The 23,941-nt window shown below is 38.4% G+C and overlaps 1 protein-coding gene across 1 annotated transcript in view; it reads left to right on the top strand.

The window, feature by feature from the left end:
• FAM172A (family with sequence similarity 172 member A) overlaps positions 1-23,941 on the top strand; it is a 237,291-nt gene that overhangs the window by 175,726 nt on the left and 37,624 nt on the right. Inside the window, 1 exon segment of the mRNA XM_010726054.3 lies at positions 868-952. Coding sequence (XP_010724356.1) covers positions 868-952 — 85 coding nt within the window.

Here is a 23,941-nt window from a genome sequence, read left to right on the forward strand (position 1 = left end):
TTTGTGTTGGTTTTTTTTTTTTTTCTTTGATGAAGTTAATCACTTTCTGAGGAAGGCAAAACTCAGATTTGTAATAAGGGAAGCCATGTAGATCTTGTATTTCAGCTGGCAATCCTATTAAAAATGTAGTTGTTTTATAATTAAATCTTCAGTTTAATATATTGGACATAGTTTTAGCGTATTTTATTAAAGGTGTATTATTTAATACTTTAATTCAGTGTCTCTTCTGAATAGATACTATTTGGAACAAAACATTTAAAAACTTACTTGTAAATTCATCCTATTTATAGATTCAGAAGTGAAAGTAAGTATTAATGCTTCATCAACCTAATTCCCCAAAGACCAGTATTTACATTTGTAAATGTTCATGTCAATTCATCTCAGTTATATTTTCAATTATTTGTACTGCTGTCTCAATGGCTTCCACTCAGTTGTAATTTTTTGTATTGTAATTTCACAGCCTTCTCAGTACAACATACTCCATCAAAACTCCCTTAGAATTCTGACTTCTCGTTACTTCACCTCAGTGTTCATATAAATGCCCGTGCAGTGGTTACACAGGGGAATGGCTTAAAATGTGCTGTGGCTAGTTCATGCTACCGTTGGTCCAAGGACCTGCTGAAGTCCAGTGGCACTGAAAGTAATGCTTAAAGACAGCACGCTACAAATCTGCTGAGTTCTTCCTCATTTTACATATTTAGGATGAAATCAGAATATTTAGACATCACTCGGTATTACCAAGCTAGTGTAGTTTACCTTCCAGTCCCTGCTGAGATTGCTCTGTATATTTCGATGTGACCATTACATAATCCGTGTTTATTTTTTCTCTGAGTTTTTGGCTTACCAATTGCACATCTTCTCATGCAGAACTGTTGTAACTGGGTGTCCAGCTCTGAGCCACTGGACACGGCTGTGGAGTCCATGCTGCCTGACTGCCCCCGAGTCTCTGCAGGTATGTTGCTTTGTGTGCAGCAAGTGGGTATACCTATATGTGCCCGCCAAGTGCCTGATTATTTAAAAATACATTTGGTTTTGAGAGTATTTTAACAGTTTTACAGCAAGATATGGTTGAAAGCATATGGCTGACTGAATATGGCTGTTTTATTACACACACTTTTTGTTTCTTGCATAGCATGTAAGCTCTCGTGTCTACTTAAATTTTTCTAATCTTCTTTTCTCTTTGGGTTTAATTATTAATAACATACAGATAGAAGCTTAAGAAAAACAACAATGATGATGAAAACTGGGAAATTTATCGTATGTCCTTGAATAAATACCTAGATTTATGTAGGCAAGAAGAATTAATGAAGGATACACCTACGTGAAATAAGACTCTTTTCTGAGACCTGATAAACAGAAGTCTGCTGTATAAAGCAAATCATTTTTAGTGTCCAAAAATCTTGACATGAGATTTCTGTTGGTTTGGAAGCATACAAATATGCTCTCCCATTAGTGAATCATAAATCATAAGAAGCATGTAAAATGATATGCAGAGTTTTGTTGATGTGTAATAATTCCAGAAAGTTGATATAATTGTCAGTGTAGCAGGAAAATCTCAAATCTCTATAGGAAAGTCATCTAAAATATATAAAGCTGCTACTGAACATGTTTGATTTGATTGTTCGTGTTTGATTATCGGATTTCCTAAAAGCCATAGATAGCATATTTCTGTAGAATATGAAATCAGGTTCAAAGGAACACCATGACCATGCCTTTACAATATTAATTTAATAGCTGGAGCACTGTTTGGCCTTCCACTGTGAGACTTAGTTGTTCATTTGTTAAGTTAGGGATTTGTATCTGTCTAGATATGTGAGGTTGTTAATGAGACCTCACATTGTAGGTGAAATTTAGTTTACTGCAGGTTATTTTTAAGGCTCAAAAAATTTAGCAGTACTCTATTCGAGAGCTCAAAACAACTAGAGACCAGTAATCATGTCTATACTGTGGGTTGGGATCTAATTCTGCAGATCATCAGCTTAGTACAGACTCAGTGCAATAGCATTGACATTGCTCTTTAGTGCTTAGGGAAATGAAATATTACTAAAAATTTCATAGATTCAACATTCATTTACAAACTTACTTCTTTAGGGAAAAATACAGCAATTTAAAGAAAAATATTGTTCAGTAGTAGAATTCTTCCAAACAGAATTAACTTTCAGTCTCTGACGCGTGTGTCACTTTTGTGAAAGAGAGCACATTATGCAGGTCATTTTAGTCTGGTAAACAAGTGCTTGGATAGCAACCCATGAGTTTATAGTGCTCTTGCCAATACTGGAAACTGTCCATTTGAGCTTCTCTTCTCTTTCTTTGTATTCATGCCATGTAAATATGTAAAGAGTGTTATATAAAAAGAAATTCTAAATGTTATTTAAAAAACAGACTATTACTTTGAGTAAATCTTAATTTTACGTTTCTGTTGAGGAAGGGTCATAGTGGGTATAACATTTATGCTCAACGAAATCCTGGCTACACTGAAGTCTTCGGCAGAAGAATTAATTTGAATAGAGTAGAATTTCAGCAAATAAAAGTTATAAAATAGTAAACTGGCTATTTGTATTTTTTTCGTGCATGTATACAGTGCTAGGAGATTAAGATCATTGATCTGATAAGAAATTTTGGACAGTGATTTAAATGGAAGCTGACTATTTCCAGCTTGGTTCTTTATAATACAAGGACATTTTTAAACAGCATAGCTTTATGTGACTGCTGCTAAATTATCACTTAACTCATATGTTTTTGTTTATTTTTCTTTCTATACATGGCCAACAAGAGTAAGACATTAACAGAGGAACAACTGAATAATTATTACAGTGTGTTTATTTGAACAATGACAAAAGCCTGCATTAGGGCAGTCTGTAATAAATTCAAGAATTGCTACTAGATATAGGAGCATTAGTGTTTAATGTGATTTTCTGAGAATTGCAGTACTGAAATAGCCCACATTCAAATACTGGCAGCATTGTCCTTGGTATTTAGGTGAATTAACAGAGCAATCACAGCAATGAGAGATTTTTTTTTAATGAATTTTCTGCAGAAGGAAGATTAAGTTCTCTTTCCTGCTTGGAACCCCACTTTTCATTTGCGTTTGTACTGAGAAGTAAGTTCTAGAGTAACTGTCTCTTGGGCAAATCTCATGAGAAAATTTTTTCCATGAAAGATTTGGTACTCAAGCAGTCAGCATAGTGGGATATACAGGCAAACCCATTTGTTATTTGTGAGCAGTGTCCAGCTGTTGTCCAGCATTACTCATGTTCTTATGTTGTTACTCTTACCTTTTCTTTCTGACAAGAACCAGGCATTCTTCCTTACGTGAGAAGACTCCAACAGTCTTCCTCAGTCATTTATAATTTGCTGGTTTGGGTTGGCAGACACCAGTCTCCTCAGCTCAAAGCTGTCTCTGGTTTCCAGCTGTAGAGCACTGCATGAGGTCCTCAGCTGTTCCCCTCAACTCATTGGCTTGGAGGATCTCTCTGTCTCCTGCCTTCAGTCTCCTGACTTATTTCACCCTATTCACATTCAGCCTCATTAAAAACCTTTTAGACTTTTGGTCTTTTTCCTTGGTCCTAATCCACCTTCCTAATGAAGTAAAACCAAAGACTTCTCTCCTTTCTTTCTCAGAGGAAATGAATCTATTTATTATCTGTCTAAGGATGTAAATATATGTAGAGAGGAAAGAGGGGAAGACTTTTAAAAGCAGTCTGTGCATTGAGGACCGTCATATAAAATGCACTGGCAGTAGGAGTCATACAGGTTGTAGGTGAAATTGGAACAGAAATCTTAATGACTTGTGGCTTCATGTTACTGATAACCGTAGTTGTAGCTCCCTTAATGTCTCTGAAACTGTATATCATTTCCCCTATTTCTAGTGAAAGGCGTTCACAAGCCCTTTGGGAAGCACCCTATTGGAGTAGGTGCTAGACAGGGCTTGAGGATAGGAGAAAGCAGGTCCATAGGTCTGTGACCATCTCTGTTGCTATCCTGAACATTAGCTCAGGGAATGTATCGTGGAAAATTTTGTCAGGTAAGCATGGCCCTTGTTTTCCTGAGTACTGTAATTTTGGGATGTGTCATGGGAGATCCCTAGTCTTTGCATAAGATACCTTCCTTAGCTCATGTGTTTCTAACACTGAAAGCTTTTTGTTTAGGAGAGAAAATTAAACTTTCCAGTATTTTGCCAAGTGGATACGCACCAACACTCATTTACATAATCAAATAAAAATAAGTTATTGTAACATCAGTAAAATGAATTACTTAAACCCTTTTAAGTCCTTTCTAGTTGATCCTCAAGATTACAGTTATTCTTTTAACAGTTGCAGCCAGTGTAGTTAAAACGTTGTAAAGTAAGGAAACTATAGCATCAAAAGACAAACAAGATAACGCAATGAAATGAAATGTTGACAGTAATCAAGGAAAGCTCTTTACACTGAAGAGACATGAATATATGTCTGTATAATAAGGAAAATAATGCAAGAATGAATCCATGTAGCTGAATAAATTGCGTTCTGGCTGGCTGCAGGAAAAGAAACTCTTCAGTATGAGAGAGGTGTGAGACTTTTGCTAGTGCTGCTGGTGACCAGTGTTAAACTGTGAACTTTGGAATAGTATTTTGAGGTAGGGGTAATAGATACTGGTACCAAACATCAAGCATGATTCTGTATGTTATATAAAACATTTTGTTTCATTTAGGCAAGCCAAGTGCAACATTTTCTACTCTGAATTCAGATAATATCATTAATATTATTTCACACAGGCTGCTGCAAGTGTTAGGCTTTTTTATACATAAATAAGTAGAAGGAAAAAAATGGTTTTACAGAATCACGGAATGGCTGAGGTTGGAAGAAACCTCTGGAGGTCATCTGGTCCAACATCTTCTCAAGAAGAGTGACCAAGTTGGCCCCTGTTCCCCAGGAGTATGACCCGCCTTCTATAACATCCATTGTATGTCAGTAAAGAAGCCATGGTCATAGTAATTCATGTACAGATAAACTGTGGGGTTTTTATTAGTATACTTGCCCTACCTGTGTTACTACAATAGGAACTTAGTTACAACAGATATTGAGCTGCTGTTTCAAACTTCTGATGTTTAAACTCATCTGTCCCACTGAACTTGGTGTTTCCTCAAGTTCTTCCACCTTTGCCCCTCTGGTTGCATCATATGGCTGATGTGAAGGTATGGAGAAAGAGGCCCCGTAGTTGCTCCCATGAACGCTGTCAACTACTGAGCCTCTCAGCATAGCCACAGCCAAAAACATTCCTGTATGCATTAATGACACACTATGTACTTTGGCAAGGGGGAAGGTTGGAGATTTTTCTGTATGCACATAAGAGACTTGCAGTTCAAAACAAATGAAAGATGAGATTCAGCAGAGCTCACTGAAAAACAGGAAAAAGCTTGTTACCTGCTGTTTTTTGAGTCGTTGGCATAGCTTGATTTAATATCCAGACAAGAATATTCTACTAAACAGTCCCCTGGAGACCACTGCTTTGTGCTAAGTAATAGAATAGCATCAGTAATCCTTCCATGGGGCTACAGTAAATTTGAGTAAAGTTATTTTGGACTGTTAGATCTGCTCAAAAGCACTGATCCGAGAAACTGACAGCGTGGCTTGCACAGCAAGCCTTCCTTTGGAAGGGCAGATCTGTAGCTGACGCCCCTGCATGCCTTTCCACCAGCTCATGAGGTACCATTCTTGTGGCAAAGCTTGTGTTGGTACTGGTGAAACCAAGAATTATCCATTTGACTACAGAGGTGCTAGTTTTATTGGCTTTATCTCACTACAGAGGTGCTAGTTTTATTGGCTTTATCTCACAACTGGCTTTTTCCCCACTGTTGCAGTAGTTCAGAATTTATTCTGAACAGGCTTGTTCAGAATAAATGAACAATGTTCATTCAGACAGGCCTCCTTAAGCCACATGGGGCATGACATGAGCAGATCCTGGGCTTCAAGCAGAAGGACCTCCAGCATGGTCAGATGGGCTCTGCTGAGCAGCAGGGTCTATATGAGTTAATTACGTGAGAGAGGTCTGTGACAACCACAGAGAAGGACCAATTTACTTGTCTCTGCTTTTTACTCTCAGATTTACTTAAACCCCCTAAACTGCTCATAGCAGACAAGGCAGAAGCAGCCATAAACTGTATTGGGCACTGAGACAATACCTGGCTCATCCCCTTAGTGCTTTTTAGTCCATTTTATGCTGCTGATTTTTCACTCTTTAATCAATTTTCTGAAGATTGATCTGGAGTATTTTCTGACACTATTTTGTGACCAGAGATTGGTGTCCAATAGCTTTACAAATTCAAGAAGGAAGTACAAAACCACACATATTTTAAAATAAGACAGATTAGGCATTTTACCCATTTTGCTAAAAATGTTATTTTTGCATTCGGTAGTCATTCATGGAGATTAAGATTACAGTAATCAGTGTTTACTGTAAACCTCTTTGCGTTTTATGTCTTCATGTAGTTCTGTCAATAAAAGCTTTTCACTTAAAAGATTAAACACCCCAGTGTTCTGTCAGAGTGGCAGGCTCCTATATTTACTTACATGTCAATTTGTTTAAAAGTATTTGCAGCCTTAATAGTGCAAGCTGAGAGTGCAGAGATCTTCAGGATGAAGGTTACTCTGTAGCCTGGTGTGAGCATCCTTCCATGCTGGCATAGCTCGTTCTGCACATCCGTTTCTGCCCCTGTACATTGTCTGCCAGGGATTGGAAGTTATTACAGATACTTTGAAGCATCAGCCAGTCTCAGCACTGGCTCTTGCAGTTGCTGCACATGTGCACTAAGTCTGACTTCAACTAATGTCTTCTTAGTGCAGGAGTATCCCAATTCTTCAAAAGAGCTCTGCTCTTAGTCTCCTGCTCAGTTTCAGGTTTTACAGGCAGCTTTTTGTTTCATGTATAATATCTACCTGGATGTGAGCTTGCAAGTTGTGTTTTGAGTCCTTTAGTTTCACAGTGCTTTGGAAAAGACAAAAATCTATAAAGATCTGTTGAGCAGTATTTCAGATTCATTTCCAGAAAGCCAGAGCCTCAGAAGTAAACATGAAAATACAAATTTGAAAATGTTGACTTGAACTACTTGATGTTGCAGCAGTGAGAGAATTCAATTTTGTAAGAATTTCAAATTTGTCATTAATTTTTGTAACTCCCTACATGAGTGATTAGGTTTTTTGTAGATCCTTAGTGTTGTTATTTCACAGAACAAAGTACTTGTATTCACGTAATGTTCTACAAAATACTGTGATGTATTTGGTTTAGTACTGACATCAGAAAAACTATTATTTCATCAAAAATTAGTCTAGTACTCAAGCATCTGTATCAATGCATTTTTTAGAGTGCAATTAACTTGTTAGGGTGACATATGCTTGTTTCAGACTCCCCAAGGCTGTCTTAGATTGTGGTAATAAAGTACAATGTGAATTACTACAGCTAGATATTTCCAACAAAATGTTTGACAATGATTAGTTGACCTGCCATAACTGTTGCTTCTCATACTGCTTAATAGGATTTCTTCCATTCTTAGTACATGGAGTGTCTCAAAGTCTGTGCCTCCTGTGTTACTATGTTGGCTCACGACATCAGAGGCAGATGGTAGTGGTATGGCAGTAGAGGTTAAACCTTCCCATCAATATTCCTTCACATTTTGTTGCTGTGTGACAGATGTCAGCAAAGGGGCAGTCTGACCAAACGACGTCTGGCACAGAAGTGGAGCAAAGATTTATTTGTCACTTAATTCCTCCATGCGGAAAAAAAAAAGAAACCAGCAGCCATTGACATTCATTGACACTTTCTGAACATTTCTGGAGACTAAACAGTGGGTGTGAGGACACTGGGGTGCTGGGTAGTGTGTTTCAGCAGTAGCAACAGCAACAGTGGGTCACCTCTGCTAGTGCAGATTGTTATGAGCACAGCATGCAGGCTCTTCTTCATCACTGATGAAAATGCACAACTCACAGTGGTGAGTATGTTGGAAAAAAAATAAAAGCAGCATTCTGCAGCTGAGAATTTGCTCTATCAAGCAGTGTTATTGTGCTCTTTGTATCTGTTGTAGTTTTTGTGAAAATAAATAGGAGGTCTTACCTCCAGAGCAACCTGTGTTTATCCAAGTTTGTCTACATTCCTGGCCATTGTCTTACTCTGAAGCAAGATTGCAAATTCTTGAATTGAGGATCTTGTTTTCTCTTACTTCTGCCTCATCAGTTGCAGATGCTAGCCAGAGCAAGTGATGCTTAGCCAGTCATTAGCATGGCTGCACTCCCAGAACACCTGAGCCTTGTCTTCTCACTAGCATTTATAGGCTTTGTGGCAGTGCAGCAAATAACGAATACATTCACATTGTGAATAGGCAGATGCTGCTTTACTGCAGATTTCCACGTGACAGTTTAGACTGACATTTTAAAGAAGCTATGCTAAGTATAATTAAGTTATTGCTAAATAAAAATATATAGTGCCAGGGCATTCAACACTAATACTGTCCATCGAAAGGAAACTACTAAAGCAAGACATGCTGTATTTTCCAGACCCTTGAAAATCCCCAGATGTAAGAGATGATGCTGGAATTCAAATTGTCTTTTTCTTCCAGATTATGTTAGAATACACCCTAGCAGAAGTAGGTATTTTTCTACCTTCTGCTGTTCTTTGTTATTTTAGCTAAAACTTCCTTTCATAGTGGCTTGTCAACCCCACTGCTACCCACAATGCCTCCTGGCCTCACAATGCAAACAGGCACTCTTGTGTCGAACAGTATCCCTCAATCCTTACTGCTGTGGGTAAAGCACCTTCTGCAGGGTGGACAAGAAGGCTGTTGTCTCTCCCTGTCATCTATTCTGGAATATCTGCAGGCTCCAGGCCAGCAAGAGTGAAACAACTCATATGGGTTTCTGTGAGTTTTGGTAAAGTACTTTATGGGACTGATGCTGAATATTAGTTTTGGCATACTAAATTGTTTCCATGGACTATTACTCATTTTCAGAAGTGTTTTCTGTGTTTCGTTCTCATTAGCTGAAGTAAAGCCAGAACATATATGGAGGTGGAATCTGGTGCATCACTGCAATCATAATTCTGACAAAGCTCAGAGCTGTAAGGGGATATTCAGATCCTTGAGGGACATAGTCTGAAATTCAGTGGCAACATTTTTATTTGTATTGACCTGATATCCAAAAATTCATTTGCATTTCAGCTTATGTTCTCTCTAAAAATCCAAATTTGCAGATTTGGCAGAATTTTTTTCAAATGTTCTCATTCCATTGAAAATTTTCAATCTTTTTTCATAAGTGATTATAGTTCGAGCCAGGAAGGATGTTTCAGTAACTTCTTCTCCATTCATGTTTAGTTCTTTATGTTATAAGCAGATGTAGTTATATAGCTATAACTAGCATTTGGTTGAAGTGTTTCTTCCCAGAAGTAATTCAGCTTTGGCTGGAATTATTCAAGAGGTGGGAAATCCATTGCTTCCTTTTGTAATTTGTCAAACTATTAGCAGAAGCAACTCATTTCTGATTTGCCTTCGGTTTCAGATTCCAGCCATTAGTTCTTTTTGCATCTTTTTCTAAGTTGTAGTGCTACTGACTACATTTGGGTTTTTTTCCATATGAATTAGATACTGGAATCAAGTCAACACTCCATTTTTTCTGAGAAACAGAAGACTTTGAGTTCTTTAAGTCTCACTGCAGTTAACTGGAGTTAATTTCTTCAGGTTTCAAGTGCTTTCGAACATTTTTCTGTGGCGTCTCTAGTCTTTCAACATCTTTTCTTTGAAATGGACTTGTCTGCATTTCTAAGGCAGAGTAATGCAATATACAGACTTCAGAACTTCACTACTTGCTTTTCTCCTGTTTCATCCGCCAAGAGTCAGATTTGACCCTTTTAGCACCACAGTGTAGAGTCTTGGAGTTTTGGAGGAGCTTGTCCAGAATCTCTTAGTATGCTTTCTATAACTGCTGCTCTTCATCTTGATACTAAAGAAGTATTATGAAAGATTTTATGTACCCTTAAAAAAGGAAATGAAGATTAACACACAAAAGAAGACAGAAGAAGGCCATGGTTTTTCTTGTTAATAATCATTCTGCCTTCAATCTTCACACAAATTTTACCACAGGTAAATTTACGTTTATATTCCTGTGTCAAATAGCTTTAGGACACTCCGTCAAGAATACCTCAGTTCAGTACCAGTTTCTTCATGACAGCTGCGTTTGCAGATTACTTAGTCTGCAGGTTCCTAGAAATATTGAGTAATATTGATTTTTAACATGTTTTCACAAGTAAACAGGAATTCTATAGTTGTGCAGTTTGTCTCCTCATGACTTTATGCAGTATTGATCAGTTTTGAAGCTTTAGTGGTAATTAAGCTACTCCAAATTTAGTGATAATAGCAGACTGCTTAAAAGAAGTATTGAGAAATATATCTTCCTACTAAAAGGAAGACTTTTGTTGTCTCCTTTGAAAAACAAGGGGGAGTAACTCAGGTAAGATGCAAGGTGCCTGGAAACAAACAAGCAGAGTATATTTGTTTCCAGTATAAGGACACCATATGGAGCCTTTTTTTCAGAGTTTTAAGGGGAAACTTAAGCAGAGGGAGAGATAGTTGCAGGAAAGAAAAGGAAAACAAAGCACTTCCCAAAGATGTGTGGGAAACTTGGTATAATTTGTTCAACTGCTCAGAGTATTCTGGAGGAATAAGCCAAATGCTTGAAATAAAATTAATATATTCTGTTTATATATAAGTCCTTACCCACTAAGCATGATGCATCTTCAAGAGTGAAACTGAATTTATTTGTTAGAGACTTATTTGCTACTATGTTGTACTGTCTTTAATCAGTTCTTCTATCTTGATCCTTCATTAATAGTTTCCAGTACCACAGAATTGTAGACCCAGAAGGGATTTTTAACATGGATCAGCTTCATCTCTGAGTCCAAAGAAAATTAAAATTTTTACATTGTTTCCTGACAGATGCCCACATAGTTCTTTCTTTTGTGTTGTGTGGTACCATATCCTCCTTGGGCAGTTTCTTTCAAACTTCCAGATTAGTTACTCTGTCTTCCTTGTTGCATGCACATAAGCTCAGGAACTGGGCTGGGTAAGCAATGGTTACCCCCCAAAATACACCAGCCAGTTGAATAGAGTGGTAAGCACTGAAAATGATTAGAAGTCTAGAGCAGATGGCTTGCAATGAAAATTTGAATGAACTGGAATTGTCTTCCATAAAGAACCTGGATTTGCTGAAGAAAAGCAACAGAGGAAGAGAGACGTAAAATGTTGCAGTGAAAAAAAAGTGAGAATAGATGATTCTCCATGTCTATGGAATTTATGGAACTATATATCCATTTTTGTTATTTCTTCTTCAGATTTACAGGTACTCTGGGCTAACTGTACTGCTAAGATAGTCTTTTCTGGAGGCTGGATTGAGATTTCTCCCATGTTCTTTGATTTCTCTGATATTTTTATTTAAAATGAACTTCAGTAGCCAGTTTTATGGCTCTTGAATACAAACTCTGCAAGTCTGTCAATTTAGAAATATTCATCCCAGAGAAGATATTGATGAGTTGAAATAGAATGAACTTCATCAAACACCTTGCCTTTTTCTTTCCAAATAGAGAATAGAAACATATATCGAACAACTTCATACTTTCTTCTGCACAGTTATTTACAGTTTCACAATCTCTATCTGAAAATCGACATATGTTTGCTATGGATTGCATTTGCCGCTTGTATATAAAAAAAAGTTCCTCATTGTGCTAAGCTTGCCAGACACAGATTGTTTTTGCTTTAATAATTTTAGCTTTCCTTATCATCTTTTTATACCAATAACAAGCTGTTACCACCTTTTTCTATACCTAACAATTGATTTTGCTTTTCCACTGAACCAGAAGGGCTAAGGCTCTCCATTTTTTCTTTTGTTTTGTTCTTACCATGTAGCAATTTTTTTAAGATATTGCTCTTTCTTTTATGTTGAAATATCTCAGCTTGGATAAATTTGCTATTACTTTCCCTACCTCGAAGAAAATAGCCATGCAAACCACCAAGCTTGCGTGTTGCTGGCTGAGACTTCTCTGTTCAGTCAGACTGAATGTAATCAGGTCAGGTTCACTGGCCCCAGGCAACCATCCACTTCCAGCCCAGTGATTTCATTCATATTTATCCATCACAACACTGTCCAAAATGGTAAATTCATGGAAAGCATTATACCTTTTTTATGTTAGAAAGTAACTGCTGGTTATTTTTAGGAACTCTTCATTAATTTTGTTGTAGAGCTGCCAGAAGAGGCCAACAGTATTCACTTCCCAATCTGATGTCTTCGAGGGCATGGAGACTTTTCATGCACTGCAGATCCATGCCTAAGGAGCAGTTTATTTTGTTCACTGGTTTGCTAAGGTCACAAGCCTCCTGCCAGCACCTCTTGCTGCACATTTCTTGACATGCTGGCATGCGTCCACTGAAGACCTACAATCGTATTTATTGCTGTCTTTGGAATAAGAAACAGTGTTTTTAGAATAGAGCACTACATCCTCGCTGCTTTTATTCAATCAAATAACTCTAAATAGGTAATAAACAGACATTTTAATATTTCAGGCATACAAATTATCTTAACAGCTGTCAGTAATGCCTATTATATCAAATCCATGGTCATTGCTGTGATTGGACAACATGCAAGAATCAGAGAAATTCCTAGCAATGGCATAGAATTGATTTTAACATTCCTTTTCTTTTTCTATGCCACATAAATTAAATTTATTTGCAACACATGGAGGTTAAATCTGTATCACATTTGCCTTCTTAGCACCTTGCCCTCAAATTGCTAATTTAACAGTTTTCTGACTGCTCCGACTAGCTCTGAGCTGAGAAGATTAGTTTCCCAACCTGTGAAATAACCAAAAGATGAGAAACATGGAGCTTTGTGATGCCATTTTTAGAGGTCCTTTTCACAGTATATTTGCACTTTAAACTTTCTCCTATCAAGGAACATGCCTATATTTGTGAGGCCCAATTTTCTGTGGAAGGACTTGTCATTTTCTGCCAGCAACTGATCTAATCATGTTAATGTGCAGGGACAGTTAACTGACTTGTTTTAAATGCATTGTGATTATTACTTATTTATTAAAAGCAAAAGCAAACAACTGCTTTTAACTCATGTTCAGATGCTGATTGTTTATGCAAGTAGTTTTAAGTACAAAGCTAATTTAAGTGGACATGCTACATTTTTACATTATGACATGAAAACCATACTCAGTGTGATAACTGTTTATATGTTATGAATGTTTATTTATTCCAGGAAATACTTTGTTCTGGCAGCTGATTTTGCTTAATAAGATTTCTTAAATTATATTCCAAATTTTATATGAAAAAGTGAGTAGTTCCCACGTTATTCCTTTTATTTTAGGTAAGTGTACAAGTCATACCTCCACCATTTTAATAGAGAAATAGCCCATGCATTTAATAGAGTAAACCACAAAGATAGTGTTCATTGTTGCTGCTGTGAGTACAGTAGTCAGTTTGAGGCAAATACTAATTCATCTGAGATTTTTATGTTAATATCATTTGAAATTATATATTCTAAAATACAATATATGTGTATATACTTTTTACTTTTTACTTTTTACATATAAATAAAACATACATGTATTTGAAATCTGAGATCCAATTTTTTTACTGTTAGATACCTACATGAGGATCTGTAGAGTCCCATGGAGAGCTTCCACACCTGATGAGGGCACGCCATAGCTTTGCTAAGCAGAACAGGTTATTTTTCTAACTGTAATTTCCCTCTTTGCCTCCAAGTGGTCAGTGCTTTTATGCTGGAGTTTAAATGATATTCTAAATCAAGTATTGAACTCAGAGGAGCTTTCCTGGCTTTTGAGTGCTCCTGCTGGGCGGGAGTCGGAGCAGCACTGTGCTGACAGAAAGTGCCAGTGCTGGGATGGGAATGGTTTTCTGATACAGCTACACATATGGAGTCTGTACTAAACTTGAGAATACTCACTCCCTAAGAGCTGATCTCACTTTGCCATACTGGGGTAAATGACCTTTGAGGACTTGCGGTTACCATGTTAAGTTAAAATATTTGTTATTTGGGGAATTTGGGAACAGAAGTCTAGTCATCCTCTTACGGAACTTGATTCATTTAGCGAAGTGTATTCCCTTTTCAGGATTTCCCCATAAAATCAAACCCTTATAAGATAATGACTGAAGATTTCCTAAAGCGTTGCATTGCTAGAGTCTTACAATGAAATGTAATGGCATGAAAGAGCTGCAAGGTACAACTTACTTTATTTCAGGAGTGCTCTGGATGTTAGGATTTTGACAGTTTCCCCCTATTCACTGCAGAACTCATGTGTTCTGTATACAAACTTAGCATAGCTTACGAATCTTGCAAATTCCTGCTCGTTACTGGGGACCTGATTCATCTGCCATAAAAACCAGAAGAAAGATTTCTGATTTTGGTGGATATTGCATCAATCTTTCTGCCTCTGGAGACAACTGTTTAAACCAAGGACTTAATGTGAATTAATAGCAAATGCCTAAGTGTTATTTTTTTCCTGCCAGCCAGTAGTCACAGGTTGCTTTCTTCAAGCCAGACCAGCAAGAGCGTGGTGTGAGCAGGGAGGTGGGTTGCAAATTGAGCAGTAAAAGGTATGCATGCATAAAAATGATCAGTGCCTATATCTCCCCATATCCTTGTATCTTTGTTCCTGGATGTTCAGAGCTCAGAAGTCAGGATCTTTTGTCTTCATTAAAATGACATTTTTTATAAGTATTTCTTTAAAGATGTATTCACAGCTTGTAGTTTGCACCTGCAGACAAATAATGTTATCTTGGTAACAGAGTTCCCAGCAATCACAGGTGGATTGATTTGTCATCATGCAAAGCTTTAATCTACCATGTAAAAAATATTCCCCATATGAATGAGGAAATAGAAATTGATTTTGAATAGCTATTCTTTCCACACACAGGCTCTTTTGTTATACGTTTTGTTAATTCTGGTGTGATTTTTATGCACTACATCTTTTTTCTAAACTTTTTTTCTGATTTACTGACTGACTTTGTTTAATGCTACTAAATGATTTACTGAAGCTTTACAAGTGATATTTCAGTTGCCAGAGAGACTTCAAGCTGAATACTGTCCCCAAATATGATACAATATTTTGTTAGCATTAATATGGATATTGATACAAAATCAGTGCAAATAGACTCCACAACTAATCCCGAACTTCCTCGCTCAAGCTTACTGACAGCAACCTAAGTTGTTTCTTTGATTTCAGTTCTGAATATGCAATATTTATGTGGGGTTACACTTCACTTTATATCCTTATTTTGGAAATCATTATGCCAGTGCACACTAAAACTATTCTTATAGTTAAATCTCTTTCAGCTTTTTTGTCAGATTCCACTTTGACTGGCCCATGTTTTGGGACTGACTTTGATTTGTGTAACAGTTTCTCTTGCAAAACATTGCACCCACTTTTTGATTGTGCCAAACATCTTGAAGCTAGTCACAGCTGAAGGTTCATAACCTGTCACAGGCGATGCAATCCGCTATCTAAAAGGGGAGAGTGCATGTCACATGCATAGGACTGTTCGGCTGAAGGTCACAGTTGCACATATACAGATGGCTCTGGAAAAAGTGCCTGGCTCCAGTGCACTATTGGGCTGTAATTAGTGTAACTAACAACTAATATGAAGGAGCAGAACAGAGGTCACCACGAGACTTCAAAGGTCTTAACAGGTTAAGGTTGGAGGGCAGTCTATCCCCTGGCTTAATCTGTTGCCATATCTTCTGAGATTTGTTGAAATCTTCACTGACCTCTAACCTTGACGTGTTGCCCTCTCATAATTTACTGGTCACATGCCACTTTCTTTATTTCTGTCCATTTGGACACGCATAGGTCTTTGGGAATGGTGTCTCCCCTTTCTGTTCAGATACAAATGTGCACAGGTAAAGACCTTTTTGATGTAGGATGGGGATTGTGAGTTAAGTCTTTAATGTTCTTGCTCTGCTGACTTCAGGCTTATTGGAAATGATTGTTTTGCTGCACTTGTGATTGGTAGATGACGTTTGACATGTAGAGCAGAATCAGGCTTAAAATCTAGCTATTGAAATAAATTGGGTAACATGCAGAGGTTTTCAGAAGATGCTAAATGCCACACTTTCATGAACTGATTTCTTTACCAGCCAAGAATAATTCTGTTTGTATTCTCAGTAAACGTGATTGCTTGAGTTTGTGACTCAATGAGAGCTTGTCTTGTGGGACAAATAAGTAGATAATCCATCACAGCATTTTAGTATGGAGGTGAAATAGCCGTCAAGGAGACCACTACTATACTGCTCTGCAGCTCATCACCATGGCTGAGCACGACGGTGGGTAGGAGAGTGCTCCAGATCTATCGGTGAAGCAGCACGCAGCAGACAACTTGCCTGGACCGAACTGAGCATGGGTTTAGTCTTCTTTTTAACTGATTAAAACACTTTAAGAGCGACCAAGAGGGAGAGAACAGCCCAACATTAAAGTTCACTAGGGGAAAAAAAAAATCATTGAAGGATTTCACAAGCAACGACACTTGGATGGTATTTGGGAAATCTTTTTCTTTCAAGACTATCTTGTGATTAACTATGGGAGCAGTACATCAAAGCTGCACTGACTTCAAAGCTCTGAACCACTTACAGCTTCCAGCTATTACTAAAACCTACTGCTTCACCTTGCCAGCAGCTCGTCTCAGCTGCCTCTGCAAGTTGCACCCTTCTACTTCCTGCCTCCTGATTTAGGGAAGGAAAAAAAAAAAAACAGCTTGTAAATTAAATATAGCTGAAGCAATGTCAAAGTTGGGGAAAAAGAAATAATAACAAATGGACCATCAAGGTGCTAAAGATTTAGTACAGAGTCAACAGTGATTTGCATATGCATATTCTCCTTTGGCCAGCTCTAATGGTGCCATCGTGTGGAGGAAGTCTCCTGACTGTGGTGTATCCCTCTGTAGAAGTCCCTGAGTGAAAAGAGCAAGCTGTACAGACCAATGTTTAGTTCCAGATGTTAGCTATCAGACAGGGGGTTCAGTAGAGGGAGTCCTGACAGGTGGACGAAGTCAGCACTTGTGCTGACTTCATACCAGCAGAACTACTTCAGCAGGCCTTCACACACTGATGAGACAGATCTACAGTGTCCTCAGATTTGCACAGACATACATTCAAACACATCCATATGGTAAACTTGGAAGCAGTCTGCCAGCATTGGGCAAAAATCACCATTTATTGCTGCAAAATTATTGATTCTCCAGCATTATCGGGTAGACTGTAAAAGCAAAGTTTGCATATTTGCTATTTTTGGAGTCCCTGATAGAGTTCATTTGTAATAGTATGGGACTGTATTACATCCTCTGAACTGATACGAGAAAGCTGAAGTGTACTAAGTCATAATGTATTGCAATATTAATATTATTCAACATTTAGAATTGTTACATTGTTATTTTCTGATTGGGAGCTTTATGCCCAGGGCTTTCAAAATGGTACATTAATCTCTGAATAAAATTTTTCTTGCAAATGACACATTAATAGAAAGTGAGGAACAAGTGTGAGTCTCCGAGTGTTTTATATAACTGTTTATATGTTCAGTGCAGATCAATGACATGCTCTCTAGAGCTAAATACCATTAATCCATTTACAGCTGCTCACCACAATGAAGAGAAATTACCAGTGAGAGAGAAACAGATCCCTCTACCACCCTGCATAGCCTTGCATTTTGGAAAAGCCAGCCTCCGTATCCTCCTCTTGACACAGAGGCCCTTTGGCAGCTGTCAGCCTGACTCTGGGATGGGGCACTCTGGTCACTTCACCCCAAGACCTGTGGAGATGGCATTGCATGGCACGGGCCTCGTGCCTACTGAGGGCTGTGGCACGGCATGGCCTGCATGGCCTTCCAGGAGCCAGGTGTGAGGGAGCTGGGGCTTGTTCTTACATCTAAAAGAGGCACACGTGTTCTGTCTGGAGAGGGGGCCGCTGTTTTTAGCACGTGAAGGTGGGGGAGGCTTCCTGACAGGCTGATGGTGCAATCAAAATGTCAGGTTATTTGAAACACATTGACACAATAGGTATGACTCCCTCTGTGAATTTGTGTATTGTTCTGCGTGATGGATCTTCTGAAAGAATGCATTTCAGTGTAACACATTGGAGAGTAAGAACAGCACAGTCATTTGAAGTTCACTGAAAGTATAGGAGGACACTGTGTTTCCTGTCCGTATGTTAAACTTGGCATATTGATTTTTTTTGCACAGCTTGCAGCATGGAAATGTGATCTACAGCTATGGCGAGGCAAGCTAACCACATGTGAATTTGTTAAGTACTGCTGGATTAGCAGGAATCATCAGACTGTGCAAGTACAGAGACTTCACTTCTGTAACTCTCTATTTATGACTTAATCAATTAAAATAACAAGTTTTGATTTTATGGGCTGTAAATGAATAGGCACAAATCATCTGCAGAGGCCGTTGTTTTACATCCTGCCTTTTTTCATGGCACAAACACCCTGTAACTTTGCCGCAGTACCTGAGCTGAAACTGCAGCTGAAGCTGGGGGACAGACGTGAATATCCAACGAATGTATTTAACTACTGTCTTTCACATTACTGCATAAAATTCAGAAAGGTGTAGTGCATTTCTTAACTCGCAGTTTTTTATCTAAATCTGCTGTCACTTTTCTTTCTATATTCTTTGCCTGGTTAATCTTTTGTTCCCTTTATGTTCAAAGATTACGGAAGCTGTAGTCTGCATTTAAATGCAGTTGCGATGCTGCCATGCAGAAAGCACTCTTCTGATGTGAGGCTGGTTTGCTCTTCTTCCTACATTATTATACTTCCTTAAACATCTCAATTATACCAATCACCTTGTTTGATTTCAGAGAGTACAGTAGCTGCATCACATGGGTGAGCTATAGCTCCACTGAGCAAGCTACCTGTGGCTTCTCAGAAATGCTAATGCATTATCTACTGTGTTTGTGAAGTTTTCTGTTTGGTGCTGGATTTGGGAAACTGCTCTGCAGCTCTAGAATGAAAAGAGTGTAAAGTCCAGAACAAAGAAAGTGACCACAGGTATTTAGGGGTTTGAAATTATTGACATTCACCTTCTGAAAACTGTTTCCATCAAAAAGAAATAAACTACATGTTTATTTGAGGGCAAAGGAAAGCTGACGCTACTCCTGAAGAATCTCTTGAATGCAGTCTCTCTGAGTCATCTACAAAACCATGTGGACTAATGCCTGGCTTATCACTCAGAGTTTACTGGGAACTAATCTGTTCAAAATGTTTGGAATAAGCTAAAACCTGGCTTGCTCGTCTAATAAAAAAGGTCAAAACAGAGAAGAAAGTGGCACTGGTTTGTGTTAGGTGACACTGTGCCCTGCTTGTCTAATTTGATTACACAGCCACTGAAGCCCCAGGCAAAGCTGATTTTAGCTATAATCAGCTTCTTAACCTTTTGAGAACTAACGTAAACACTACCTACCAGTGGTTAATTATGTTGCTCAGTTACACACAACAAAGTGCAAAGGTAAAAGTGTAGAACTACAGTAACACATGTTGTGACAAGATTACTCGAGGGGATTAAAGTTGTCTGTGTTTTATCTGTGCTTATTGATTTCTTTCTCAAAAATTAAAAGCAGATTATGAGCAGGGAGCATCACTATATCAGTTTTATGCAGCATCGCCCTGCTATGCCGCCATTTCTCCTTCAATTCCTCTTACGTATGAAAGCAGAGATCTCGTGTGTGTTGGACTGGTATGGGCGTGGAGTTGTTAATTTTTAATGATTTTAGATTAACTTTGTTCTAATTCTTTATCTGTAATAGATCATACACATTCCCTTCCTCTATCACGAACATCTTGCAGAAAGTTTTGGAAGTTCTCTTGGCAGATAGACCATGTCCATGTGAGACATCTGTCTCTACATAGAATAAATGAGGTACATACACATACTATCCAATAACATAAGAGCTGAGGTTCAAAATCTGACTCGCTGCAGAGCCTGTGTATCCTGGTTTCCCATGTTGTTTGTTTCATACAGTCTCTGAATTTTGCCAGGAAGCTGTCATCTCCATAAGCTTCCAAATTTGTGGTGATTTGTAAGCCAATAAACTTCCAGTGAATTTTAAATTTTCCTGTGCTGATCCTTGGTTTTTATATAAGGAAACATTGATCTACTCATCTACTTATAAAGTTACTGCTCTTCCATACTTTTTGCATGGAGGTAGTAAACTGCGTCTTTATGAACATTCCAGTCTACAGAAGCGGAATTAATTTGCTCTCTTCATGTCCCACTGTTTTTTTGTCAGCTGTATCTCTCCCACATGCTTCCCATCAGCCTCTCTTGTGATGTGCTGTGATAGCAAATGGCTTGGGTGGGATGTAAATGCTAAGGAAACAGTCAAGCCTTCATTCAGGTATCAGCTAAGTAAGACTAAGAAAGCCATATTAACGAGAGCTAGATAAACAGTAAGACTGAACAAAACAATTTTGCACAAGAACAACAATAAATAATAACACAGCATATGCACACGCATAAATCTCACTCACACATGGTGCATTGCAGTCAGGTACAAGGTCAGAGTTGATTTCCTTTTCTTACAGGCAGTAGCTAAATGTGTGTTTGCTGTACACATACTTGTCTCTGGCAGGGTTACAGTGTGTTGAGATGAACTTGGGCAAACTGCTAGATTCTGAATGTCAAGAGAAGCAGCAGATCCACTTAGCTGACTGCTGCAGTGCCAGCATGGTGGTGAGAGGACATTCATGATCTAGACAGGAACAAGAAATAGCTCATCAGCTTTTGCATATATTAGAGACTCGTTCTTAGTCTCAGGCTCCATGGTTTTCTCTGGGAGAGGGCGTATGCATAGAAAACAGAGGCTTACTGTCATTGCTTTGAATTTCTTGCAAATGTTCTAGAGTTTCAGCCTTTAACTGTAGAGGTTATTGCATGTTCCAGTGACCTATCAGGATCTACAAGTTATCATGCATATCTGTTCAGTTTCTGTGCCCTGCATTTCCAGCAGGTGAAATATGAAAGCAGTTCTGCTGGCACAAAGGTGTGCTCATCTGCAGGATGCTGATAATGTTTTCTAAGGTTTTGTTTGGAATGCATTTTCCCTATATAGGTACAATATAAATCTTTTTACAACCTACTCTAACTATCCCAGACTCTTTGATTGTATTTATAGTGAAATGATGAAAAAAAGTTCTAGTACTTGTGTATGTCACTATAGCGCTACCTGCATTTCCTGCAGTGGGAGAAGCTTTGTCTGTAGCATAACAAGATGTCATTATTCTGAGCAATGGGATATTTTTCCTCCCTAAAAAGAAGTGGGATCAGACTCACTCTACTGGGCCAGCTGTCAGAGCTGCATGGAAAAGACAACTGAGACAGGTCTGCAAAATGCATCAGTCTCCACATTTAGGAACAGCTGTCCTTGTGCCTTCCTATTTCCTCAACTTGTGCCAGCTACAAGGAGACTTTATGCAAAGTCTCTGCCACGATACCTGCCTTGCTCCAGAATTATTATCTGGGGACTGTTTTTGTTGGGCTAATTGTGTTGGCCAATGAATGAGTGCACGGCAACGAATAGCAATAAAGCAACAGAGCTGGAGAAAATGGAGCCTTTTTCTGCCAGAAGGCAATTCTGGGGCCTCTGGCTTGGTAGACAGCTTAGCTTCTGGAGCACGTGGCAGAGACACCAGAGTTTGGCTGTGTCTTAATGACTCAGGTAACTTTTTAGATTGCTCACAAAGAACACTACAGGCTTGGTTCTGTTAGTGGGTACTCACAGAAGCACAAAGACAGTGCTGCTGCTAGCAGCACTGCAGCACCAGCACTACTTGTGCCTTGACATAGGCAGCAGCAGCTCTTCAGTCCCTCTTTGAGGGACAGCCTTTCTTCCTATCAAATGCCATGAGACATGAAAGTACTACTGCTCCTGACTGTGTGTCACACAGTGCTGGGATCACAGTCACGGCAGATTTTGATCCAGATGTAGCAGAAGTGGAACCCTGAAGAAGAGGAGTGTGGCTTGTAAAGGGTGAATTTATCAGAGGCTTCAGAGCAGATCACAGTAGCAGAAGTTAGGCAATACTTCCCTTTCACCCTGGAGAATAAATTGCTACCGTTTTCATAGCCAAACATAAGCCAGTGGCTTGCCGGACATCAACTGGGATACCACATCTGTTGATGGGCAGCATCACTGATAAAAGAGGGGAAGAAGGTGGAGAACCTCCAAAAATAGCAGCAAAAATATTGGTAGAAGCCTAGAAAATGTGACTCTCTGGAAAAGAGAGATCTGAGAAAGCTTAGTCTAAAAAAAAGATTGAAAGAAATAGCATGGTAGAAATAATCAAGTATGTGAAAGACTATTGTGAAGTAGAAAGGAACAGTCCGTTCTCAGTGTACTTGGTAAATAGTACAAAAGCAATAAAATTAAATTGCAACAGGAAGAATTTGGATTAGGATTTAAGATAAACTTTCAAATTATATGGCTGGAGGATACTGCCTCTGTTCTGGAGGTCTCCAGGTCGGATAGATAGATATGTACCAGAGATCAGCATAGGTGCAGCTGATCTTGCTCTGAACCAGGGCATGGTGCATGTGGTTTAGAGACATTTCTTTCATGCTTGTTTGTCGATTACTGCATAAATAGGCAGAAAAAAAGCACAGAGATTCTTGAGTTTATCATTTTTGAGCTGTTTTCATAATTTTGGAAACCAACTTTCCTACTTTTTTTTCTTCAGAAGATGTACTGAAGACTCTGCAGTTCATTCAGGCAAAGCAGCTGAAGTAATGCAGTATATAAAGTGTTTTTTTTAATATATATTTGCATGAGCAATCCGTGGTGAAAGTTCTGAGTTTTGTTTTCTGAAGTGCATATTTTGGGTAATGTTATCTGTTGATTTTGGCAGGATGCAGAGAACTGACAGTTATTGATAACGGTGTCCTCCCCAGTTTAACATCCAAGAGCAAAAGTATGTCTGTTAGGAAGTGTTAACCAAGAGAATACTACCCACTGTCATTGTTTTTGATGTCCGCAGTGTCCCCACTCAGGATGTAAAACAAACATATCACATTGCTTAGGGAAAAACTACATTCTAGGAATAACTAATAAGCTTTAGCAAAGCATTTATAAACACTCCATTTACAAATTAATTTAGTGCACATATACAGTAGACAGAGCTCTGGATTGCTTTGTGAATGTGCTAGCTAGATTTTTAAAAAAGCATTCATTGCCAATGTTATATGTAAGAAATAAATAAATCCTTTGTACAGCACAGTAAAATCCATTTTATTCATGCTAATTCCAGAACATTTTCAGGCAAGTGAATTGCAGTGGATGAAATTAATAAGATGTGCTGATCAGTTTGCTTCTGATATTACAGCTTGTAAAGAATTCTTTGTTGAGAACACTAGTACCTTTAACAGCAATTGTGTGGGCTCTAGCGAGCTTCATTTCCAGTCTGCTTCCAGGAAAGAGAGGAGCACAAAAAATCCCTTGCATTTACAACTTTTTCTGAGGGCCAAGGAGTGATTTGAAATAGTAATCTGGCTGAAAAAAGAATTATGGATCCGATCAAAACAGTACCCTAGGAACATCTTTTTTTTTTCTCTTTTCCTTCTCAAAGGTCAGGTCCCAGAACTCGTGGGAGTTTGGACAGTGGGGATGCTTTAATAAATGTGTAGCGATAAAACTACCAGATTGAAGGTTTCTGAAATGCTACTGTCCAAAATCACTAGCCATGCCTAAAACTAGTAATTCTTGACAGAACATACACTCTCAGTATGTGACTTCTAGCTGCAGGAGGCAGAGCATATGCTTCAGTGCCAAAAAGTGGGACTTTTTAATTGTATTTGTGTCATAACCTCTTTTACTACAGTTTTAAGTTCTTTTCCTATTTCATTCTTCAAGGCTTGCCATAA

This window comes from Meleagris gallopavo, chromosome Z (genome assembly GCF_000146605.3).
Source record: "Meleagris gallopavo isolate NT-WF06-2002-E0010 breed Aviagen turkey brand Nicholas breeding stock chromosome Z, Turkey_5.1, whole genome shotgun sequence".
NCBI lineage: Eukaryota > Metazoa > Chordata > Aves > Galliformes > Phasianidae > Meleagris > Meleagris gallopavo.